Raw genomic sequence first — 24,613 nt, 5'->3', positions numbered from 1 at the left:
ACATCATAAGGGCATAACATTATGACCACTGAGATCTGTTCTCTTCATTACGGCACCTATGTGCGTATGGGGATACATAGCCCCAGACTCGTCAGGGTGCCCATTCTGAACCCTGTGCACCACTGAAAGCGCCAACAGTGGGCACGTGAGCATCAGAACTGGACCACGGAGCAAAGGAAGAAGGTGGCCTGGTCTGATGGATCACGTTTTCTTATACGTCACGTAGATGGTGGATGCGTGTGCACTGCTTACCTGAGAAACACATGGTGCCAGGATCCATCATGGGAAGAAGGCGGAGGCAGTGTGATGCTCTGGGCAATGTTCTGCTGGGAAAACTTAAGTCCTGCCATCCATGTGGATATTACTTTGACATGTACCACCGGCACCTACTTAAGCATTGTTGCAGACCATGTACACCCTTTCATGGAAGCCGCACCGTGGCCTCTTTCAGCAGAATAATGTGCTTTGCCACAGAGTAAAAATGGTTAAGGAATGGTTTGAGGAGCACAAAAATGAGTTTGAAGTGTTGACATGGCCTCCAAACCCCCCAGATCTCAATTTAATCGAGCATCTGTGGAATGTGCTGAACAAACAAGTCGATCCATAGAGGTCCCACCGAGCAACTCCCAGGACTTAAAGGATCTGCTTCTAACTTCTTGGTGACACATACCACAGCACACCTTCTAGTGGAGTCCATGCCTCGATGGGCCAGGGCTGTTTTGGCAGCAAAAGAGGGACCAACACAATATTAGGTGTTCTGTTTCTGATACAATACACACCTGGGGCCTTACACACCTTAATTTGCATGTACTTTCTATTGGCAGTGGTTATATTTCCCCCCGGCTCTGCGTGCAGTACTAGTGGCATGAGACCAAGTATTTTCTCTGTCCTTTTCCATGATCCTGTGCTGGCATGTAGCCTCTAGCACTCTCTATGACCCTCTTATGTTATATTAAATCATCTTACCATGAATAAACACCCATATTACAAGAGCAAGCCTAGGGCACTGGAATGGTGTTCCTGGAGCTATGTAACATTCCTTTGTGAGTCCATCCTTTTTTTTATAGTGGTCTCAAATGTATGCTGCGTGATATATTTATGATATCTGATGCTTTTTCTTGTCTCTGACTCTTTTTCAGGAAAGTTGTCAGAAGGCGTATGCTTTAACTGCACTGCACTGCGGTTAGCCACAAACAGGTAAATGGAAATTAACATTAAATTGTATCTGGGTCATTGACATGATGCTTATTTTGGTCCTGTAAAAAAAAAGTGCACTTATTTTACATACAACGGATTGGATACACCTTTCTATAATGAGCATGTTTCTAATTCAAAATCTGTGTAATATAATTTTTTTAGGTGGTGTGTGTGTGTGTGGGGTGGGGGGATCATAATAAAGAAAAAATAATAAAATATTTACAATATACATGTAATTAAAAAATGCAAATCGTACTGTTTTCTTTTTGATTCTTTAAAATTGGTTGTTTATTTAAAGATTGTTTAGACTGATGCATCATGTCTGTTTTTTTTAGCAGTCATGGTGTTCTTGGAGGCAGCATGTGGCCTCATGCATCATCTATCCTGTACCTTGACAATTCATCAGTGCTTCAGCAACGCTTGTCCAGATTACCTCGCCTTTACTGTGCCATCTTAGTACCTGACACAGCCCTGCCTGTGCACACACACTCCACATATCCCAGGACGCTAGCCTGGCCACAGAATACCCCAGTCCGGTGGGTACATACTACAGGCCGCCTCCATGATGATTCAAAGGTAGAGCGTTCTTTGCGTACACTGAAAGATCGGAATAAAAAGCTTGAAGAGGGAGGACCGGTGTACAGTCCAACAGTGGATGCTGAACCTGTACGACGGACGATACGTCAACGCGTGATTGACGAAGTGAAGCACTATTATCACGGGTTCCGCTTGTTGTGGATAGACACGACCATCGCTGTGCGGATGCTCTGGAGGGTGCTGCACGGACACATTCTGTCACGCCGAGAGAGGAGACAGGTATGTACAAACAAGGCAGACACCTCAAAGGGTTGTCATTGACTCTAGTGTGTTCAATTCAATAGCATCAATTTACAGGAAAAAAAATGGTTCAATTAAAAACAAACAAACAAATGTTAAGAAAAAGTCAAAAACAGTAATAGATAACACTTAAATAAAATATAGTAAGACGAAAGAGTGACAATTGTGTGCATAATTAAATGAAAGCAGTGGGGACATTCATAAAGGAATCCTCATATTTGGGTGTCCTTGGCATCAAAGAGTGTCCTTGAGTGTCTGAAAAGTAGCCATTGTTTGACTTAGTTGATAGGAATGAACCCTCGCAATCACTATCCCTCCACACCAATATGTATAAGATAATAACTGTACCCTGACTCCTTGGAGTTGCATAGCAGCTAGCCAATCAGATTAGAACTGCCAACATTTATACTTAGTTGAACTCTGCTCATATTTTTGCATGTTAAATCACTGTCACTGTGAATGCCCCTTAAGGTCCAAGGCCTAAGGCCCAAGACCTAATCTTATCCTAAACAAAGAGTCCATGACAACATGATTTATGTTCAAGTGCTTGAGATTTGGTAATTATAAAGTAGGCATCACATCAGCCACCTTTGTCCTTAACTGCAGTACTCTACAAGTTGGTGTTGTTTGCTGATTTAAAAAAATGATAGTATTTACGATGTATATATGAAACGTCCTGTAGAATAGGAGAAAATACAAGGAACTGTCATATTGTACCACCCTGGGCTTGAGTAATGCCTGTACACATAACTGTCTTTGACCTGTCAGTATTGCTTATGTAGTTTTTCTTGGTGTAATTTAAATGGGTTTTTTCTGTCACTGACCTATGGCTTTAACCTAGTGTAATGTAATTAAGTCGTATATAGTAGGATTTGGAGATGAAGGATAGAATTCTTCCGTAGTTTAATCCCAGTCGTATAAACCCTGACTGGATCTCTTCTGTAGCTTAATGACTTAAATTAGTGCCCTGCTGAGTCTTCAGGGAAAAGTCATTAGAGGTATTCTGTTGGTCAGGAGGCTAGAGGAAGCTGAATACATTCTAACCAGCTCACATGACTTCTGGGATTCCTGAGCCCTTTAAAGAGAGAGTTCACCCAAATTTAATATTAAAATTATAATAAAAATTCTGTCATCATTTACTCACCTGTCATTCCAATACTGTAAGACTTTTCTGTCCCTCCATTGACAGTCTGTGCAACTACCATTTTGATGCAACAACAGGTTCATAAAGAGATCGAAAACTAATCCATATGAATTCAGAGGTTTAGTTTTAATTTTCTGGAGACACAATCAGTTTAGATAATGAATAGATTTAATTTAGTTTACTTTTATTCACATATAAACCAATGAGGTGTTTTGTCATATGTTACACAGCATGTTTGAGCTTGAGCAAGAACCAGTGACGTTTGTTCTCGTTCTTGTCAACCAGGTTCATTGAGCTTCTGTTTATATTTGCTTATCAATGTTTTTATGTGAATAAAATATATATATATAAAGCGATCAGGTCTCTGCAGAACTTTGGACTAAACTGCTCGATTCATATTATGGATTCATTTTAATTATCACTTTATTCACTTTTTGAAGCGTCAAAGTGGTAGTAGCTGTCAATAGAGGGACAGAAAGCTCTGCAAGTCAATTTTGGGTCCAATTTAACAACACTTAAAGGGTTAGTTCACCCAAAAATGAAATTTATATCATTAATGACTCACCCTAATGTTGTTCCTCACCCGTAAGACCTCCGTTCATGTTCAGAACACAGTTTAAGAGAATTATGTTTCAAAATAATTCTATTTCAAATAAATGCTGTTCTTTTAACATTTCTATTCATCAAAGAATCTTAAAGATAAGATTTTATACAAAAATATTAAGCGGCACAACTGTTTTCAACATTGATAATAATAAGAAATGTTTTTTGAGCATCAAATCAACATAATGATTTCTGAATGATCATGTTATACTGCTCTTTTGTGAGTTTTCAAGCACACAACTGATTGCAGCTATCACATGTTTTGTTACACGTCGTCTCTATTAGCACAGTGCTAATACCTTCCCAGCCTCAAATTCTCAGACGGTTGTGTGACACAGCCTGCTGTAAATTGACACTCTATTGACGCATGCAGTCTATAACCGCCTTTATCGCAATCAAGTCAGTACATACTGAAAATGTCTCAGGCTTTGAGTCGTAGATCCCTCTGTCTCATTCTCTCGGAACAAACTGTCTGTCCTTGGTTTGTTAGGATATTAATGCCCAACATTATACACTACGTTACTGCTAAAATTTCTCCATAGTCATGGCAACATTATCAAGTAGTGATGTTTGGTTTTGCTCTGATGATTACATGAAGGCATAGAGATATAAATACCTCTTACAAAAAATGTGTGTTCTGAAAAACATTCGCTGCAAGCTCATTTTAAAGGGGTCATTGGAAAGTGTCACTATTATTGCTTCTACTTTTTAAATAAGTTAAATTCATTTATTAAATTAATAAAGTTAAAGTCAAATTAAAATCAAGTTTTTAATGTTGTTTATATGTCTATGTGATGTTTTTAATATTCTTTGTAGATGTACCATGTGCAAATTCATCAGTCGACACTATTGCTGAGTAATCTTTTTCTTCTTCTTAAAACTGCAGTGAACCAAAGTAAAAAAAAAAAAAAGTGGTTTGAAATCGCCGCGTTCTTTACAGCACAAATATGTTGTAAGTAACCGATCCGGTCAACGTGCGGGTGTGCTTTATCATTAACTATGGTGCGAAGCAGAGGGTCTCAAAAGATGCCAGGTTATCCTGGTATTTTTTTCTGATGATATGAAAAGTCAGGCACATTTAGCAGTATAGCAGGTCAATTGTGTATATTACGATGTTATGATGAACTATAAGCCGTTTTTCACTGACGCTGTAAAGGTGATGATACACAGGCCGACTTTTTGAGCAATCTTGCCGTGCAATATTGCTTTTACACTTTCCCATTGAGAATGAGAATGGGCAACAAATCTGTATACTTTAGATCGGTCATGGGTTGCTCATTGACAACAGCATTGCCCAGCAACATTGCTCAAAAAGTTGCCCTTTGTATCATCACTGTAAGTTGTTCTAAAGTTTTTAAGGATGCAGATTTTTTTGAAGGCAGCTGTCTTACTGGTTTGTGTAATATTAGTAACACATTGTTAGCCCTTTCATAACGTAGTCATGCCAAAAGCTAATCATATCAATTACCATTATGTGTCCGAGAGCAATACATAAAACGCATTACCATTCTGATACATCAATTTGTAGACGAGCCTGTACAATTCGTTCTTCCACTTTTTCTTCTGAATCATTTTCTAGTTCAAATATGTATGGCTGAACTAAACCAGTATTTCCACTAGCCATTGTGTAGCATTTACTGCAGTAAAGTTGAGCTAGTGGATTAGGCTTTCTGAGCTGGTGTGATTAAGTGGAGGCGGGGACTAATTTGCATATTCATGATTCCGCATATACTAAATGAGGCAACGGTGCTATTTTAAGGCATGAAGATTTTTTTTTTTTTTTTTTTTTTTTACAGAAAAAAGTGTTCGAGCTCTAGATTTGCTGTTCTTGTTTGTAGGGCAGTGATGATAATAATAATAATAATAATAATAATAATAATAATAGTAATTGTACTGTAAAATTAATGTATTATTATTACAACTAGTACTACTATTAATAGTACTAAATTAAAATATTAAACAATATATATAAACAAAATAATACACATTACTGTTGTATACTAATATGTAATACTGTAATGTAAATTAAAAAGGATTATTTTTGAAAAGTATTATTATTATTTTAAAGTACAAATGTAAAATTAAAATGCTATTATTTATGGCTTCAAAAAAATCTTCTAACTTAAAGGGTTAGTTCACCCAAAAATGAAAATTAGCTCATGATTTACTCACCTTCAAGTCATCCTATTTGTATATGAAATTATTCTTTCAGACGAATACAATCAGAGTAATATTAAAATAAGTTCATAAAAGGGCATCTTTCCATCATAAAAGATATCCACAATAATTTGTATAAACAGTTAATTTAGGTCTTCAGAAGCAAAGCGATGCATTTGTGTGGAAAAAAAAAAAAATCCATATTCAAAACTTTTAAAAACTAAAATAAATAGCTTCTGGCAGACAGCCTATGCAGGTCAACTTACGGCAAAAGAATAACCCCTGAAGCAATATATGACGCAGAATGTAGGAGCATCGCAAGCTCTTACGCCTCTCACAGATAGGACTGGGCAACAAACTGAAGCCCCTCTTCTCTTATATCGAAATCGTCCTCCATTTCTCTTTTAAAATTCTCGTTTTCAACTATTAATTCATGACCTGTGTTTTGTTTTGCCCTATCCTCTGGGCTTCTGCGTTCATCAGTATGTCATACGTCAGGTCAGGGTTTACTCTTTTGGTGTAAATCAATCCGTACGGCCGTCTGTCGGAGGCTAGTTATTTAGTTTATAAAGTTAAAAAAATGTACAGAGCCATGTGGATATCCTTTATGATGGGTAGATGCACTTTTATGGACTTTTACTGCCATTATAAAGCTTGGAAGAGCCAGGACTTTTTTTAAAATATAGCGCTGATTGTATTTGTCTAAAAGAAAAAAAGTCATATACACCTAGGTTGGCTTGAGGGTGAGTAAATCATGGGCCAAATTTCATTTTTGGGTGAAATAACCCTTTAAAACAAGCAAAAAATCACATTATCGCATTCCTAAAGCCGATCGTTTTTCCACAGCATTAGATCTTAAAACATCCACAGCTAGTGTAATGCTCATGTTTAGGTAGTCATGGTTAGTTGTTGTCAAGAGCTTACTGAAGTTTTCTTACATTTTTTTTTTGTGTCAACATTCGAATTTCGAGGTATGCTAATGCCTCTTCCTCAGTTAGCATCTGTCGCACCTCACTCTCGCTATTCTTCTGACCTGCTTCATCTTTAATCCTGCCTATTCACAACTGGCCTCGCTCAGCGTGGGTTCCTTTAGCTTTTGATGTCAGTCATCATCCCCCTTCCCAAGCCCTCTGTCCTGCTCTCTCCCAGCCTCTTCCTTTAGAATGTCCTCACTCTCTTTCTCCATCTTCACTCACTCTTTCCCTGAATATTTAACACTTCAGGCCTCCCTGTTTTCCTCTTCTCTCCCCCTCACATGCTCTCTGTCTCTCTGCCTTTGGTGATATACATGTCAATGGGCCATACACAAAGGCTCTTTTCAGGCCTCCCTGGTTTAAATTCTTTCCTATAGGGCCACTGACACACAGGTGGAATAAGTAGAGAGACCCCTCTTATGAAACTAAAGCTAATTTATTATCTAACCTCTCATTTTCTAAATTCATCATGTTTCATCAACTATTAGAATTGGGCATGATGCAGGAAGTCTGTTGTTGACGTGCAGAATGGGTGCACTGAAGGCTTGGCTTTGTTGGTCTTTGGTGGTATCTTCTAATTCTGTCCATGAATCTTTTTGTTTTAAATTAAGTTTTAGAGCTGTCAATTTTTCACTTTTTTGTGATATACAGGAGGAGTGAAATATACCTAAACATGTCCAGTTTCACCAAAAAAGCAACAAAGTATTCTAGCACAATGTTATTATTTAGAAGCACCATTAGGGGTTTTGCTTTTTAGTTCTAGATGTTTTAATTGTTTCATCACTTAAGCAGCTGCTAACATTACTGCCTTTCTTGTGTTAATTGCAGTTCCTGAGGACGTGTGCAGATGTCTTCCGGCTTGTGCCCTTTTTGGTATTTATCATCGTTCCGTTTATGGAGTTTCTGCTTCCTATTGCAGTGAAGCTTTTCCCAAACATGTTGCCGTCCACCTTTGAGACACAGTCCAAAAAGGTATGCAGACCTTTTGAGTGATAATCCATAAAAAATGTATTCTTAGTCATGCCTCTTGTGCCCAAAACTATGTGACATCATATCACACCTCGCTCTCATGCTCTGTCTGTTTTGCAGGAGGAAAGGCTGAAGAAGGAGCTGAGAGTGAAGTTAGAGATGGCCAAGTTCTTGCAGGACACAATTGAGGAGATTGCACTAAGAAACAAAGCAGCTAAAGGCAACGTGACCGAGGAGTTCTCCACTTTCTTTCAGAAGGTAGATCATGGTCACACATGCTCAGATCTCATCCTAAACACAACTCTACTTCTTCTGTGATTCAAAACTCAGCTCTGTATCGCCCCCATGTGGTGATGCTTATGAAGTGCTTTTATAAGAGACTGAATGCACATTTATTTCGCTGCAAACTCTCTCTTTCCCTTCCTATTCTCTTCCAGATCCGTGACTCAGGAGAGAGACCCAGTAATGAGCAAATCATACGTTTTTCTAAGTTGTTTGAGGATGAACTGACCTTAGATAATCTGACACGGCCGCAGCTGGTGGCCCTGTGCAAGCTGCTGGAGCTACAGTCCATTGGCACCAACAATTTCTTGCGCTTCCAGCTCATCATGAAACTCAGAGCCATCCGTGCAGACGACAAGGTTAGAATCTGTCCATATGCTGCTAAAGTTGTGTTTTGTCAACACTAGGGTTGGGTATCGTTTGAATGTTAACGATTACGATTCCAATTCTGATTATTTATTCCTAATTTTGATTCCAATAAGGTAAAAAAAAAAAGTAGATATCATTCACATTCATTCAAGTATTATTGTAAAACGTTTGCCTATAGTTTAAAAAATACCATAGCAAAAACAACTAGTCTGACTAATATACATTTCAAGCATTACTAAAGACAAGTAAACACTCAGTAATAAAAAAAAAAAAAAGCAATTGCACAAATAAATACAACTAAACGAAGATACGATTGAAATAAACAGTGTTTTAAAGGCCCACTGAAGTGCCCTGAAACGCTCCGCATTATTCAATGTGTTGACGTCATTTCTCCTGAAACGGCTTCAGCTGTTAGCAGCACCTCCCCTTTTTTGAAACAGCCAATAGCGTTTCGTTAATATACAATTTGACTAGAGCGCAAGAGTGGACCTTCTCTGTTTGGTAAAGCCAGATTCCTCTAACACTGTTTACCATCATAATCTCCTCCATATCGCTTTGAAATGCAGCATTCTGTGCAGAATTCAAATGGGTGATCTGTTTGTTGTCTGCGCGGACTCGCTTTCTCGTGTCTGTAGTCTAAATTTAGACCAGAGCCGTTGGGGTGTGTGCGCTGCTGCGGTAGGTGAAACGTGAAAACAGACTTTATTCGCCTCAAATGAAAGCATATTTACACTGAATCGTTTCCTATCACATATATAGTGTGCTATGTGCCTTTCACCATGTAGAAATTAGTAAATGTGTGAACAACTGACCGAGTTCAGCCGCAGCGTAGGAGGCGGGCTTTAGATTCTAGAGAGCATTTTGATTGGACGGAAGATTTGACGAGAAAGTGAAGTCTGCGATGATGTCACCAAAATCTGAGATTCGTTTTAGCGGAAGTGGGAGACTGTAAATTTTGAATGCTTATATCTCCTAAATGCAAATTTTGTCATAGTTTTCGAACATACCAGCTTATTCAAAAATTTAAGGCTAACACAGTAATACTAAAAGCTAAAAAACTTTAATTTTGATTTCAGTGGGCCTTTAAGATTTTCAGGTATTCCCGTATGAAAACCACACAGAAAACCGCACATCTTCTTTCCCAATTAAAATATAAAAAAATAATTTTAAATCAGATTAAAATAACTTTTCCTCTGAACGCACAACACAGAAAACAGTGCGGCAGTCTTCTTGTAGGTGGATGGTTACAAATCACATTAAAATCACTTTTTTGTGAGCACAAAGTGGATGTGTGTGCAGCAGAGAAAACAATGCAGGTCTTGTGCCTGAATGGTTTAAAATAATATTGAAATGCACACAAAGGAATCGAAATTGTTATTTTATAACAATCGATTTTTGATTCTTAACCCTAGTCAAGACGGGTCAAATATCTTTGCATTGTGATACTCATTTATATCAATTACAGTATGTCTGTTTTTTTTAAAGATGAATAGTTTATTTCAAATAAACGATCATCTAATTAATGAATTCACTGAGAATGCTTTTGAAATAATTGTCTGGTACCCTTGTTAGATTATACTGTACTCTTATTTGGTTACAAAATGTGAGGTTGGTAAGATTGTTCCTGTCACCATTTGATCAAAAATACAGTCAAAACAATAATACTGTGAAATACTATTACAATTTATAATAACTGTTTAAATGCTATTTTAAAAATGTTATTTATTCCTGTGATGCGAAGCTGAATTTTTTTAGCATCATTACTCCAGTCTTCAGTGTCACATGATCCTTCAGAAATCATTCTTATATGCAAATTCCTAATATTATCAAAGTTAAAAACAGTGGTCCTACTTTTCATGATTGATGAATAAAAACCTCAAAAGAACAACATTTATTTTTAAAATGGAAATGATTTGTTACATTTACAAATGTCTTTGTCTCTTTTGATCAATTGAATACATCCTAAATAAATAATTGCTAAATAAAAGTATTCATTTCTTCTTCTTTTTAAAAAACACCATAAAATGTATATGTTTTATGGCATTATGTATTTGTTATATAGTTCAAAGCAAATTAAAACAATTACTAGCAATCGTATCGGCTAGCATGTCTATATCAGTTCAATCCTAGCTGATTTCTTTGCACGTGTGTAATTGACAGCTGATATCAGAGGAGGGAGTGGACAGTCTGAATGTGAACGAGCTGCAGTCAGCATGTCGTGTGAGAGGGATGAGAGCTCTGGGTGTGACAGAGGACAGACTAAGAGAGCAACTTAAACAGGTAACATGTGCTCCACATCTCCATCTATTATTATTACTCCCCAGTAATACATCTTTATCATGTATTTCACATTTCTGATCATCACAGTGGTTGGAGCTTCACCTCAATCAGCACATCCCCACATCTCTGCTGCTGCTGTCCCGGGCCATGTTCCTACCAGACACACTGTCCCCTGCAGATCAGCTTAAAACCACACTACAGAACCTGCCAGAGATTATGGTATGTACACAGGACAGCTGAATGATACAGTATATGTCATATTTGCAATAAATATAGGTTAGGTTCATGAAAAAAGTCAGTACAGTACGTGCATAGAACTAAAATTAGTGTTTGTTTATGTGTGCTTTTACAGGCTAAAGAGGCACAAATGAAGGTGGCAGAACTGGACTTTTCTAAAGTGGATAACAAGACCAAGCTGGAGGCCACGCTACAGGAAGAGGCAGCCATCCGAGAGGAAAACCGAGAACGGGAGCTGGAGAGACTGGCCGATGCTGCAGAGAAAGTGAAGGAACTGGCCGCACAGGTCATTACAGTCACTTTCAATCTGCCAGTGATACATGTAATAGTTGAAATGTTTATGAAAGGTTTTATATATGATTCCAGGAGGGTGAGATGGTGGATTTGGAAGTAAAACAACGGGTGGATGCAGAACACGCTCTCTCCAGTGTAGATGTGGCCATCCATTCAGAAACACTACGAGATACTGCACCTGTGCTGGAGGGTATTAAGGTAACAAAATCACACTCAAAAAAATGACACGAAAGTCTTTCTCTCTTAAATCCGTTTAATCTCTGAAGATGTGTTTTATGTTAAGATGCTTTTATGAAACATTATTAACAAGAAATAAAACAAAATACTAAAATATTTACTTGAAAACACAATGATAAACTTCTTAAATGTGCACTACTGTTCAAAGTTTGGAGGTCAGTAATTTTTTTTAAATAAATTAATACTCGTATTCAGCAAGGATGCATCATATAGCTCAAAGGGGACAGAAAAGTCATTTAAAATACTACAAATGTTGTTCTTTTGAACTTTATTCATCAACAAATTATAATTATAAAATATTTATAAAATTGTTTCCCCAAAATATTAACATTTTTAATGTTTCAATATATTACTTTATTGACGTTATTTTTGATAATATTTTTTACTTCTTTAAAAATTAAAACAATCTTACTGCCCCGAACCAATTGTATTTAGTGTTCTTTACTAATAATTAACTGTTAAGCATTATACAATTTAATTTTCTAATATAAGTAATGAAAGCAAGTCAGTCTACTTGGTGGCCATTTTGGCAAGGCCTTTAGTCAGCTCTTTTGTATCTTGTCAATAAACATATTACCAAGATACCACATATAGCAGTTTATAGCATAACAAAAACAGAACAAAAAAGTACATTAGCAGCTTTCGATATGATACCAAAAATAGCTTAGCTGGTCCAGCTACATCTTTTTTTATTGAATTATTTCAGATAATGCACTAAGCAATAAGATAAGACAGGACTTAATTTGCAGTTCTTTGCAGTTTACATGACTAATTCCGACAGTGATATTAAGTTCTGCATTTGTCCTTACCATACCATCTCTGCTGTTACTGATGTGTTGTAGAACAGGATCTTGTGTTGTCATGTTACAGGAATTGTTCTTTCTCTGTCTTTGTGTGTTGTGTATTTTTTTGCTTGTACATTCCTCCAGTTCAAGCAGTGGCAGAGGTATCTGCGCATTCAGGTTAGATGCTGAACTGCTCCCCATCAGGATATCACCACACTGACGCTCTGCTCTTCTAGTCACTTTACTGTGTGCTTTTCCATCATTTGCAGTTTAATAATCTAAACTGGTGGCTTAGGTTAGGCCTAGACTCTTGTATGGCTTGTTATCTACGGCATAACAGGCCCAAAATAATTACTGTACATACTGTGTGAATATAGTGATTTGAAAGAGCAGAAGTCTTGTGTGGGTATGCCTGTGTCCTCCTTACCACTTCACCTCAACTCTCTGTCCCTTTATGAGTATGCGTGAGCCTGTAGGACAGTCCATATAAAAGATGAAGCAAATCCTTGTGGTTGTTTGTCTTGTAGGGCTCAGAGGCCCTCTACTTAAGCCTTACAATGTTTTTCAATTGGTTTTAATGACCTTTCTGTAATCACTTTTGCTGTATGGAAGACCTTCCATTCCTCTGACTGATCCTCTTATAAAAGAGCAACCACTTTATATCTCTGCATCAGTGTTGGGGAGAAACTTAAAGGGATAGTTCACCCAAAAACTATCCCATAATTTACTCACCCTCAAGCCATCCTAGGTGTATATGGCATTCTTTTTTCAGACGAATACAATCGGAGTCCTGGCTAATCCAAGCATTTTAATGGCAGTGAATGGCAGCCCAAAATTTAAAGCCCAAAAAAGTGCTTCCATCCATTATAACAGTAATCCACACGACTCTGGGGGGTTATTAATGGCCTTCTGAAGGTGAAGCGATGGGTTTGTGTAAGAAAAATATCTATATTAATCACATTATAAACTAAAATATCTAGCTTCCGGCAGATTGCCTACCAAAGTCAACTTTACGAAGAAAGTTTAACGCCTCTCGCAGTTCAAAACATTTACGCTAAGTCCGACGTGATTGCCATGCCAGTTTTGCTAAATGATGTTTTGTTTTTTTGTTTTTTGTTTTGTTTTGGGGGGTGAACTATCCCTTTAACTACACTAGTTCAATTGTTTTCAAACCAGCGTTGCTTTTCCAATAGCAAGTTACACTACCATTTAAAGGTGCCATGTGTAAAAATTAAGGTAAAAATATCCAAAAAAAAGGCCTACATGCATCAAAAGAAAAAAATATCAAGTTATAGTGCTGCAGAGATATCAACCTTAATTAGCAGTAGCATTACTAGCCCCGGCCCGACAGGTATCGTAATACCAGTCTCGGCCATGGGAGGCGGTATGTGGGAAACATAACCACCAGCCAACCTGGCGTACTTGAACCTGATGTCAATCGTGTGGAAAGTACAGCCCACTACTTAATTTCAGTTCAGGGAGGAGAGTGGACGGATGGCCGAAGCTCTTGGCCCCTTAAATGTATCTGATATGATAAAAATAGCTGTTTTTACCTGAGCGGAAAAAGCGGAAGTGCACGCACCCGGCGACTGTGTCCCGTCCCCTCATAATAAAAGTCCCGGTACTCGTGAGCCGTTTAGAATAGGCGCCCTCCAGTGGACGAAAAGCAGCATAGTGGACCTTTAAAGGTTTGGGGTCAGTAAGATTTTTTTTTCAAGAAATTAGTCCTTTTATTCAGCAAGGATATATTACATTTATATAAAGTAATAGGAAATGTTTATAATGTCACACAACTGTTTTCAATGTTGATATTTAAAGGAAATGTTTCTTTAGCAGAAAATCTGCATATTAGAATGATTTCTAAAGGATGTGACACTGAGGACTGGAGTAATGATGTACTAAATAAAAATAATTAACTGTTATTTTACAATGTTACTGTTTTTACTGTAGTTTTGACCAAATAAATACAACCATGGGGAGCAAAAAAAAAACTACAAAATCTTACCGACCCCAAACAATTCATATTTCCATCAAGCAGCAGTGTAGTAGGTTGGCAATTTAGGTATTGTGTTGTCTTATAACTGAGCAAGCTGAGGAAATTATTAAATGTTCCCAGCAAGAATATATCTGCGATAGTGCAAAGTTATTTTAGTATTCATCAGTTTGTGCACAGTTCAATGAATTAAAACGGCTAAAAAAAACTGCTGCTGTTTATCATGTATTCAAAACGGTTATATAGAGCATTTTTATGGAATTTATGGTTTATATTTAGATGAACTGGTGTTGAAATTTTGTCCTAAATTTATATGTAGCATTATGCCATCTAGTCAAAACCTTATAGGTTTAGTGCCAAATAGTTCATAAAATAAGCATTTAATATAACAATCTTTTTTTTTAAAGGGTAGCTTAACTGTAGTTATTGGTGTGACTATAGTGGAGCCGTACCCACAAAAAAAGGTTTTGAAACAGATAATGATATTATTTAGTGATTTTATTTGGAAATGTATATGTATAAAATATACACGTCACTAAAAGTATTTGTTATAGACTGGAAATTTGCACCTAATTCACTTGCACCAAAAAGTCACTGATTCAAAGTTTCCCCAACACTGCTGTGCATGGAAATGGAAATGTGTGTGTTCACAGGAGTGAGTGTTGATGGACACTATGTTTGTCATTTTACAGGGGGAGGAGATCACCAAGGAGGAGATTGACATGCTGAGTGATGCCTGCAGTAAACTGAAGGAGCAGAAGAATCTCCTCACCAAAGAGAAAGAGGAGCTGGAGGACCTAAAGGATGATGTGCTGGAGTACAGCGAGGTTTGTCCGCCGAGAGACAATCTTAAACAAATGGTTCATTTTCATGTCTGTCATAAACATTTTAACATGTGTGATCCACTGTCTCTCTCTACAGGACCTGGAGGAGATCAAGCGAGAGCTATCTAAGACGGGACAGGAGAAAGTGGTGGAGGAGTCGAAGGCAAGTCAACATCTGTCAAAGCGAGTCAACCGCATGATTAGCAGAATGGATAAGATCGTCAATGAGCTGGAGAAGGACAAGGTGGTGCTAGACGGACAGATGGATGGCGTCACCACACCACCAATTGGGTAAGAGACCTTGATTTGTTGTTTGAATGGAATTTAGTTTTTTTTTAAATGGTGATTTTGGTTTCTGTGTGAGTGCATGTGTGTGAGTATCCACGTTACACCATCAGTAATGCATGATGAGAAGCTGTAATCAACACTGTAAAATGGTGGCGGAAGAATAACCTTACAGGTTATAAACACAAACCAAAAAAAGGGTTCCCAGTCCAAATAAAAATCATATTTTCTTTGTTGTTTTTTAGATTGTTCTTTGAGAAACATAGTGGCTTGCCAAGGTAAGGACAGGAGTGACCTCTCGCCTTCAGTTTTGTTTCCTCATCAAAAGAATGAACCTAAAAAATGGATTTAACACAAGGGATGCACCTATATTAAAACTGAAAAAGCTTTTAAAAAATATATATATTTATTTTGTATAATTATATTAGCGTTTGACTTTTTATACTGAAAATAATGAAAAAATAGAAGCCAATAATAAGCAGACTTTTATTGAAAGAAACAATAATAAATATTAATATATATAATTTTTTCTCCCATTCTATACAACAGAATCGTTGTAATCGTCCTACAAAGCTATTATTATCAGAGCATGTGAAAAGGGAGCGCATCAGTGAATGAAAGGGTAGAATTATTTTACCAGCGTTGCCCAGCTCGGTTATGCTACACCATGTTGCTGTAAAGCAGGGCCACTGCAAACAGAAACAAGTATACTACTACAAGGAAATGTAGACATTGTGTTATTTGATAGGACTTTGCTTTTCCGATGAGCATGAGAAATACATGAGTGGAGAGTTTGCATGGGCCGCGAGCGACGGAGCTCCGCACATGCATAGATCTGGATAACAGCTAAAGCGAGAATGAAACCTGAGTGCTAAACACTGAGGGGCGGGGCGCTACACATTTTCGGCAGTTTTTCCTCTTTCAGCCAAAAACCAAGAATGCCATTTTTGTTGCCCAAAATTTTGGTGCATCTCTGTTTAACACCATTTTTTATCCAAGTATGTAACCAAGTACTAAAGATTTGAGGCAGTCTGTAGTGTGATTTCATTTGATTTAATATTTTAATCCATCAGTGGTTTGCTTGTCATTTCTTTTACTAGTCCTGTTTATTTCATCAATGCTGGCTATAATGGATTTAATCAGCTGTACGATTAGGATTGTTCTCTGAAATCTACCGCTTGTTCATTGTTGTTCAGTGTTCTTAGTGCTGCAACTAAAACATGGAGCACTTTTAAGGTCTTTATTTTAGATCTCTGATGAAAATACAAATAAGGCTTGCATGATTTCGTGAAAAATTCATTAAGATTCGAGAATCAATTTCTAATTACAATTAGCAATGACTCCAAACGTCTGGGAACCCTGCACGGCTGTCATGGCATGCGATTTGGTTGATCGGTGAACTTACTCATCCTCCACCATCTTACCCGCTGTGTTATCAAGCAACCGTTTCCTGTATGCAGTGTGTTCTTTTCCTACAGGGAGAATCTGATAAGCATCAACGAGCTGATTACAGTCATGAAGCAGATCCAGAGCATTCCTGAACACAAGCTGCTCAGCATCGCAGACGCACTCGACGAAAACAAGGATGGCAAGATAGACATTGATGATGTTATCAGGGTAACGAGAGGGCTTCTTTGGTCCCTCATTGATTTTCCTTCTTAACCTGTTTGATTCAGCATTTTAGTTTGACTTTGACATTTATCTGGCATGTGGGTCTGTGTGTGTTAGGTGGTAGAACTGATCGATAAGGAGGACATCGATATCTCCACCAGCCAGGTTGCAGAGATCATGGTGATGCTGCAAAAGGAGGAGAAGTTGGTGGAGAAGGAGAAAGCCAAGGAGAAGGTCGAGAAGGAGCAGGCAGCTAAACTCCAAAACTAGACTTACCATTTAGGGAATGGAAAAGATCCTGAAGCCTTTTCAGGTCTATTAATATGTTCATTCAGTGAGGCTAAAACCAGTGCTGACCTCTGCACTGTATTCATATATGAACAAACTTCGCTTTGTTCAAATATGACTATTGTATAATGAATACATTGAGAGAAGTGTATTTATTAGATGACAAAATTAATTCAATATGGAACCCTGTACTGAAATTGTGGGAACTAATTCTTAATTCATGGCCACAATTTAATCATTTGTTTCCCTGTTAGAGGTATATCATGTCCATGTTGGACTAATTTGTTCCCATGATTTGATTTGTTCCCTCGCTTTAGTTCAATTGTGGCTATAAAGTAGTACAACATAGCACAAATTAATAGGTGGTGGCTACGATATTTCTTCCCCCCCCCAAATGTCATGTGTGGTGCGCCGCAAAATTTTTTGAAAAGAATTTTGAAAGAATATTTATTCATTTGTTCTTGAAAAGGCCACATCTTAAAGGTGGAGAGTCATTTCTGTGGCACTACTGATAAACCAATAGTGTGAGTTTTGGCGGAATTATCAGGCGTTATTTTTGTGGCACAGAAATTCCACACTTCAGCGATAAGATGCGAAAATATATTTATAAAAAAATGAAAACTTTAATGTTAGCATAATCCTGGCAGTGATGTCATTTCCTGAGATCTGAGGTCATTTCCTCTCTTTGCACATTACATCACCTGTCACCATCATTCCACTGCTCATTCAGTTTGATTTAATCCCATTTTTATTTCTTATCAATTCACAATCTTATTTTAATGAGATTGCTGATTGTTGCTTAGAAGACGTTGATATCCCACTCATGTTTATTCAGAAGATAACCAAAGAAGGTCTATTGCAGATGTTATGCTTCATTAATATTTGTGCATACACATTCAAGCCACCAAGCACTGCAGCTTTATGTCACACAGCAAAGGTTTGAAGCAGTAGTGGGATGTATATCTTCAGCACTTGAGCTTTATTCAGGGCAGAAGTTTTTGTACTGACTTTGAAGATGGTAGCAGAGTTAGATTTATAGATTTTTATGTTTTTTTATTATTATTATTCAGTTATTATCTTGAATTGATTTCAGCATCACATTTACATTGTGGCCTTAGCATTCAAAAATAATATCAAAATAATAAATTGAGATATAGCTACATTCATATTTTACAGTTTATCTTTGCTAGTGTTTGCATTGTATGCTGACAGTAAATATCTGTGCATTGGGCGTCTCTGTTAGCTGGCTTGGATTAATGATAGATGAGTGTTTGTATGTGTGAAAGAGTACCTGGGAACCTGAAAGGAAAAAGATGGAGGTCAGTGCAGACAGAATCAGGGTACAGCTCAACCATCCAGTCAGTATGTGGCCTGGATGAGTGCTTATTCCTTACATGGAGAGAGCGGCAGTAGTTATTCTCATTGCAGAGCACCTTCACTAACTGGAATGTGTCGATCAGCATGAGACTCACACGCTTACTGGTGGCGCAAGTCTGGTAGAATAGTTTCACAGGGCACATAAGGCAGGGAATACATCATCTTAACCCTAAACATGTCATGACGAGGGACCAGCATGTCTAACCTCAAAGCACTGTTCCTCTGCTGTGTCTCAGACAGAGCGTCTAGGTGCCTATTTCACATTGTGTCCCTTAAAGGGATAGATCACCCAAAAATGAACATTTCCCTTTTGTTGTTTCTAACCTGTATGAGTTTTTTATTCCGTAGAACACAAAATGAGATGTTTAGCAAAATGTTCTCGCTGCTCTTTTCCATGAGATAAAAAAGTCAAGTTTATAGCAACATGAGAGGGAATGAATGATGATCTTCATTTTAGGGTGAACTATCACTAACGTACCTATGGGGACCCTTAATTACAGTAACGGCATTTAGGCCTTAAACTATATTCATGAATTAGTATTACCAATAGTCCATGTTTTTTTTGTTTTTACTGAGTGAGTATTTTATGCTAATGTGTAATTGCACTATATTCAGAGCTTTAAATTTTCTATTTGGCGTGTAAATCTAGACTCAGGAAGATGCATGTAACGTCTGTTTGCACATTGAGAGATATTTTAGGGAAAAGCACACTTGAATTTTTAAAGTGGTAGACGTATGATGAATATTGTACAAAGGTATAAAGATACCTTGCGTATTGTGTTTTGTTTTGCGATTTTCAAATTGAGTTCTCAGATTAATTTATAAAAGATGATGCATGTGCACATAAAATTGAATGAATTAAAGGTATGATGTAATTATCCCTTGAAACTAATTTACTGCTTAAGCTAATTTAAATGGATTAAATATAATATTTATTTTCTTTTTTTCTTTTTTTTGTGACTATTATGTATTTTTTTAGAAGGTTAAAAACCTAAATACTGTTACGCTAGTTAACTTGTAGACTGAAAAATGGGTGGAAACGAGAGTGATACATGCAAAAAGGTTATTGAAAATAAGTATTTGATTGTTCATACTGCCTATGTAAATATACTATTTACATACAAGTGGTTCCAAAGTCAAATAAAATCAAACTGATCTCGAAGTTGTATATTATTTTCCCCTTTTATTTTTGACTCATGCATTTCATGTTTCATGTATCTTTTTGTCTTCCTTTTTTATTATTTAAGTGCTTTGATGGCTGATGCCTTTTCACTCCCCTGCTGCATGATTCACCCATTATCACTGACAGCATGGTAGATCCATCTTCACTATAGCAATAAAATAATGCATTTAATTGTAACTTAGACATAGAACTTAGTTGGTTGATGGTTCTGCATATGTTAGTCTATATAGCTTTACAATAAATGTTAAAATGGCATAGAAATCCAGTTAGACAGCACTGTGCTTTGTTGGTAGCTATTTTCAGGATATATTTTTATATGAAAGAAAATATGTTTGAAGATAACATTCATAATTTAATTTAATTAAATCCTAGTGCACACACATTCCATGTGTCTGATTGAGATGCCTTGTTCCATTTGAAGTTGCAGACAGTTATTTGGAACACTTGACAAATTTAATTATATCCTGGTTGCAATTCAAAACATGACTTTATCCTTCTGTAATTAGGCCTTGAAATCAAAGCCATTTTGGTTAACAACAGAAATTAGAAAAGTTTTACAGAAATATTATGGGGTTTTTTGTTTGTTTTTAAACCCGCACTTTTGACCTCTTATAATGTAACAGTACTTTTGACTTCATAACTGGACTGTCATTTATCAGATGAACCTGGTATTAGGTTTAATGCCATATTTATTGATGGATATCTTGAGATATTATAAAACATTGAGGTTATTAAAGGGTTAGTTCACCTTAAAATTTAAATTCTGTCATTAATTACTCACAATCATGTCATTCCCAACGGGTAAAATCTTCGAAACAAAACTGAAGAGGAGATCATTTTGATGAAATCTGAGTTATTTCCATAAACAGGCATTTAATTAACACTTTCAAGGTCCAGAAAGGTAGTAAAACACCGTTTAAATAGTCCATGCGACTCCAGTGGTTTAACTTTAATTTTATGAAGTGACAAGAATACCTTTTGAGCGCAAAAAAAACAAAACGGCATTATTCAACAATTTATTCACGTCTTTTAGCCCACACACACACACGTATTCCCGTCGCTTCATAAAATTACATTTGAACCACTGGAGTCGCATGGGCTTATTATTTAACAATGTTTTTTCTACCTTTCTGTACCTTGAACACGTAAATTACTTTGCTGTCTGGGGTCAGAATTTCAGAAAGCCCTCGGATTTCATAAAAAAAGATATTAATTTGTGTTCCAAAGATGAACGATGGTCTTACGGGTTGGGGGTGGCATGAGAGTGAGTAATGAATGACATAATTTTCATTTTTGCGTGAACAAACCCTTTAAAGCCTGTTAAAACATGTCCCATTCATAATCGTTTTATGTTTGAAGAGTAGCAATATTTGCCAGACCACATGGTGGTGCTATAGTCTTAGACAATAAAGGTAAACACAGCCATGTCAACATGTTCTTGTTTGCAGTGAATTGCATATTATTCATAAAGTCAACCCCCAAATTGGTTGCATTATATGATTGCAGATGTTATACATGTTCTTGCACCAGTTCAGAATAGTATGTGCATTAATATTATATCATAGGACAACTGACAACGGACTATCACAACTGTGCTGGTTGATATTTACACAAGCACTGAAGAAACGAGACTTAACAGTCAGCCTATCATAAGTGTCTTTAAGTCAAACAATCTGACATCCAGACTAAAAAATGACGTGAAATTATGCTCTCTACAATAATAACCTGTGAGGACTTGAAGTGGGCTGAATAACTGGAGGAAGAGTTGCAGTAAATCATGTTGCCCTGTAAGTAAAGCCATGTGGGCTGGTAAGAGGAGGACGTTGCTGTATATAAGAGAGCTTCTTGTTTGTAGTGACACCTGGAAAATCAACAGCTCTTCTCTGGCCAGCCAAATTTATATTTTAGGTGTTGCGTGGTGAAACATTACATATAATGTGTATATTGTATGTTGCTTGGAGTTACCTTACATACACTTTACAAGTGCTTAGAACAATCTAAAACATTAAATGGTGCATGCTTTATGTTTAGTTCAATAGGCAAGGGACTCTCTCTCTCTCTCTCTCTCTCTCTCTCTCTCTCTCTCTCTCTCTCTCTCTCTCTCTCTCTCTCTCTCTCTCTCTCTCTCTCTCTCTCTCTCTCTCTCTCTCTCTCTCTCTCCCTACTTTTTACACATAAAACTTGAGCAGACATGAGAACTTTAATTCTCTAAAGACCCTGTTCATCTACAACACACTATTGGCTTTTGTAATTCTCTCTTTTTTTAGTATTTAGGACTAGCACCTGTAGATTTGTGTTGATCACATTTCGTAGCAACATCAAAAAATAAAATAAAATAAAAAATAATAGTAATGCACTGAATTTAAAGCTGCTGTAAGTGATGACTCTTTTTAAAACAATCTCTATTACCTGACATAAATCATGTTTTTGACAAATCTGACAGTTAAGAGGCAGGATTATCAATTAAAGACATTTGAAGGAAGAAAAAAAGGGGGTGGGGGGGGGTATTAATGAAAACCTGTTTGGGATTTCTCTTTATTATTTTTTTCATATACCTTAGGTTAGACGGCGCTATATTGAATTTAACCCATATGGGCCTACACAGTAGCAAGCACTTTACAAAGGTCCTATTACATAACTTTAAAAACTTTTTCCTGAAAGATTTTCTTTCTTTTTTTTGGAAAGATTTCATCAACTGAACAATGGGAATAGTGTCAAACAGAAGTACAATCCATTGAAGGCACTACATCTATGCCTCACAGCCTCATTTTATTCCTGTCAGGAATCAAATATGGCGCTTCCCTCATTAAGATCAATTAGATGCCATAGTGATTTCTTTAAGTCGGACTTGTCCCCTAAAATTTCGACAGAAAGATGATTGCTTTTCTTTTGTACATACCTTTGGACCACAGATTGTTTGAGAATATGTGTGAAGAGTTTACATCAGTCAGAGGCCTAGCTCTCATCATGCTTTATCACTGTAGCAGCTCTGTATTACTCATATTGCACTGTATTGGAGTATAGCACTTTCACAATGCTTTCCTGATTGATGACTGTTGAATGTACTTTGGTGCAATAAAATTTTGTTGAAAGGTTTTTGAGATGGGGTACAGATGAGTACCAGTATTTTGATAAATCAAATGGTCAATAATGATTTTTTATTGTGCACACACAAATGTACATGCTTCCGTGTCAGAGTAAAAAAGGGGGTTATTGTGACTTTATATCTCGAAATGTGACATTCTAAGAGTTCACAATTACCTTTTTTTTTTTTGGAACTCTGATGTAGAAACTGCTTCCATATTCTATAGATTATGCTGCTTTATTTGTTTCATGCTTCAGAATTGTGCAAAAAGACATGACATGTCAATGCAAAATGCCAGTGTGTGTAAGTTTGCACTTGTGTCAATCTTAGATGGAATTGCACATTGATTGAATAAAACTGGAATTTTGTCTTTGGAGAGACGTGTTTTGGTGGGGAAAAGTTCTGTCTCTTTTCAAGAACGCAGTGGAAAGAGTGCATGGAGGCTGGAGAATGCTCACAGAGCAAACATTTACACTAGACTTGCGACACTGAGATGTTGCTGACGTCAGGAAAGAACACCACTTCATTCTCTCCATCTCGCCTGGCTCACGGGGCACTGAGACTTAAGCTGGGCATGACGAGGGCAGCGGGTTGTGTTGCACTTCTGTTTAAATTGAAGGTAACATGCTAGAAGAGACGCTTTGGGCCAGAGAAGCTTTTGGGTCGGTTTGGGGGTGTTGGGTGTGTATCAGATGGTCAAGGTTTGACAGGTTAGCATGGCCCTGATAGATACCTTAATCATACACTCAAAAAAAATCTAAATATCAACATTTGTGTCAAAACAAAGTTTTGGGGAATTTTTGGGGGGGGGGAAATTGACATTTTATTATGTTGATTATCAATGTTGTCTATTACATGCGTAAAGAGGGATTTGTGGACACAATAATGTGTGTACATTTTTATTTTTAAGTGAAAAAACTAGATGCTTATGGCCTGACTGGCATATTATGACTTATTTTTGGTAACACTCAGTACTTAAATGTATTGTGACAAAGACACTTAACCCTCTGGTGCTCTTCGTATAGGGGTTGCATTGGTTGTCTTCCCGGTCATAAGTGACCAGACACCTAAAAATTAAACTTCCTCCACCCCAGTAAAACCAATGCAATTTATTTTTCTTTTTAATTTAGTATTTTGAGATGATTTGATGGTATTTTTTAACATTTATGCAATAATTAATGTCTATTTTGCCATTTAAAATTATAATATATATATATATATATATATATATATATATATATATATATATATATATATATATATATATATATATATATATATATATATATATATATATATATATATATATATATATATTATTATTATTATTATTATTATTATGTATTATTATTATTTTTTATTGCAGTATTTTAGGTTAAAATAGAGACTAGTCCTTCAAAAAAAAAAAAAAAAAAAAAAACTGATTAGCATCCTCTTTTGGAATCATTTAAGAAATTATACAACCATGGGTGTAATCCACTAGAGGTCTCTATGGAGGGGCTTGTGAATTCCCAAAATCACTTTTCAACAATTTCAATAACATTTTTTTAAGCTGGATTTGAATATATATTTAAACAAATATCAAATAATATTTTTATATAA

At 36.7% G+C, this 24,613-nt stretch overlaps 1 protein-coding gene across 5 annotated transcripts in view; it reads left to right on the top strand.

The window, feature by feature from the left end:
• Nucleotides 1-23,387, top strand: part of letm1 (leucine zipper-EF-hand containing transmembrane protein 1) — a 31,344-nt gene extending 7,957 nt beyond the window's left edge. The window contains exons 2-15 of one of the 5 annotated variants that reach the window (XM_067422017.1): nt 1,140-1,197; nt 1,536-2,013; nt 7,741-7,884; nt 8,002-8,139; nt 8,319-8,522; nt 10,693-10,812; nt 10,900-11,031; nt 11,165-11,335; nt 11,416-11,541; nt 15,051-15,185; nt 15,280-15,473; nt 15,713-15,745; nt 16,928-17,084; nt 17,196-23,387. In XM_067422017.1, coding sequence (XP_067278118.1) covers nt 1,140-1,197; nt 1,536-2,013; nt 7,741-7,884; nt 8,002-8,139; nt 8,319-8,522; nt 10,693-10,812; nt 10,900-11,031; nt 11,165-11,335; nt 11,416-11,541; nt 15,051-15,185; nt 15,280-15,473; nt 15,713-15,745; nt 16,928-17,084; nt 17,196-17,348 — 2,243 coding nt within the window. In that variant the 3' untranslated portion in view covers nt 17,349-23,387. Of the gene's footprint in view, nt 1-1,139; nt 1,198-1,532; nt 2,014-7,740; nt 7,885-8,001; nt 8,140-8,318; nt 8,523-10,692; nt 10,813-10,899; nt 11,032-11,164; nt 11,336-11,415; nt 11,542-15,050; nt 15,186-15,279; nt 15,474-15,712; nt 15,746-16,927; nt 17,085-17,195 lie in introns of all 5 variants that reach the window. The other 4 variants (XM_067422015.1, XM_067422018.1, XM_067422020.1 and 1 more) reach the window with 4 other exon arrangements.
• Nucleotides 23,388-24,613: the final 1,226 nt, after the last annotated feature.

Source organism: Pseudorasbora parva, chromosome 17 (genome assembly GCF_024679245.1).
Source record: "Pseudorasbora parva isolate DD20220531a chromosome 17, ASM2467924v1, whole genome shotgun sequence".
NCBI classification, from domain to species: Eukaryota; Metazoa; Chordata; class Actinopteri; order Cypriniformes; family Gobionidae; genus Pseudorasbora; species Pseudorasbora parva.
This window is presented reverse-complemented; position numbering and strand designations above follow the sequence as displayed.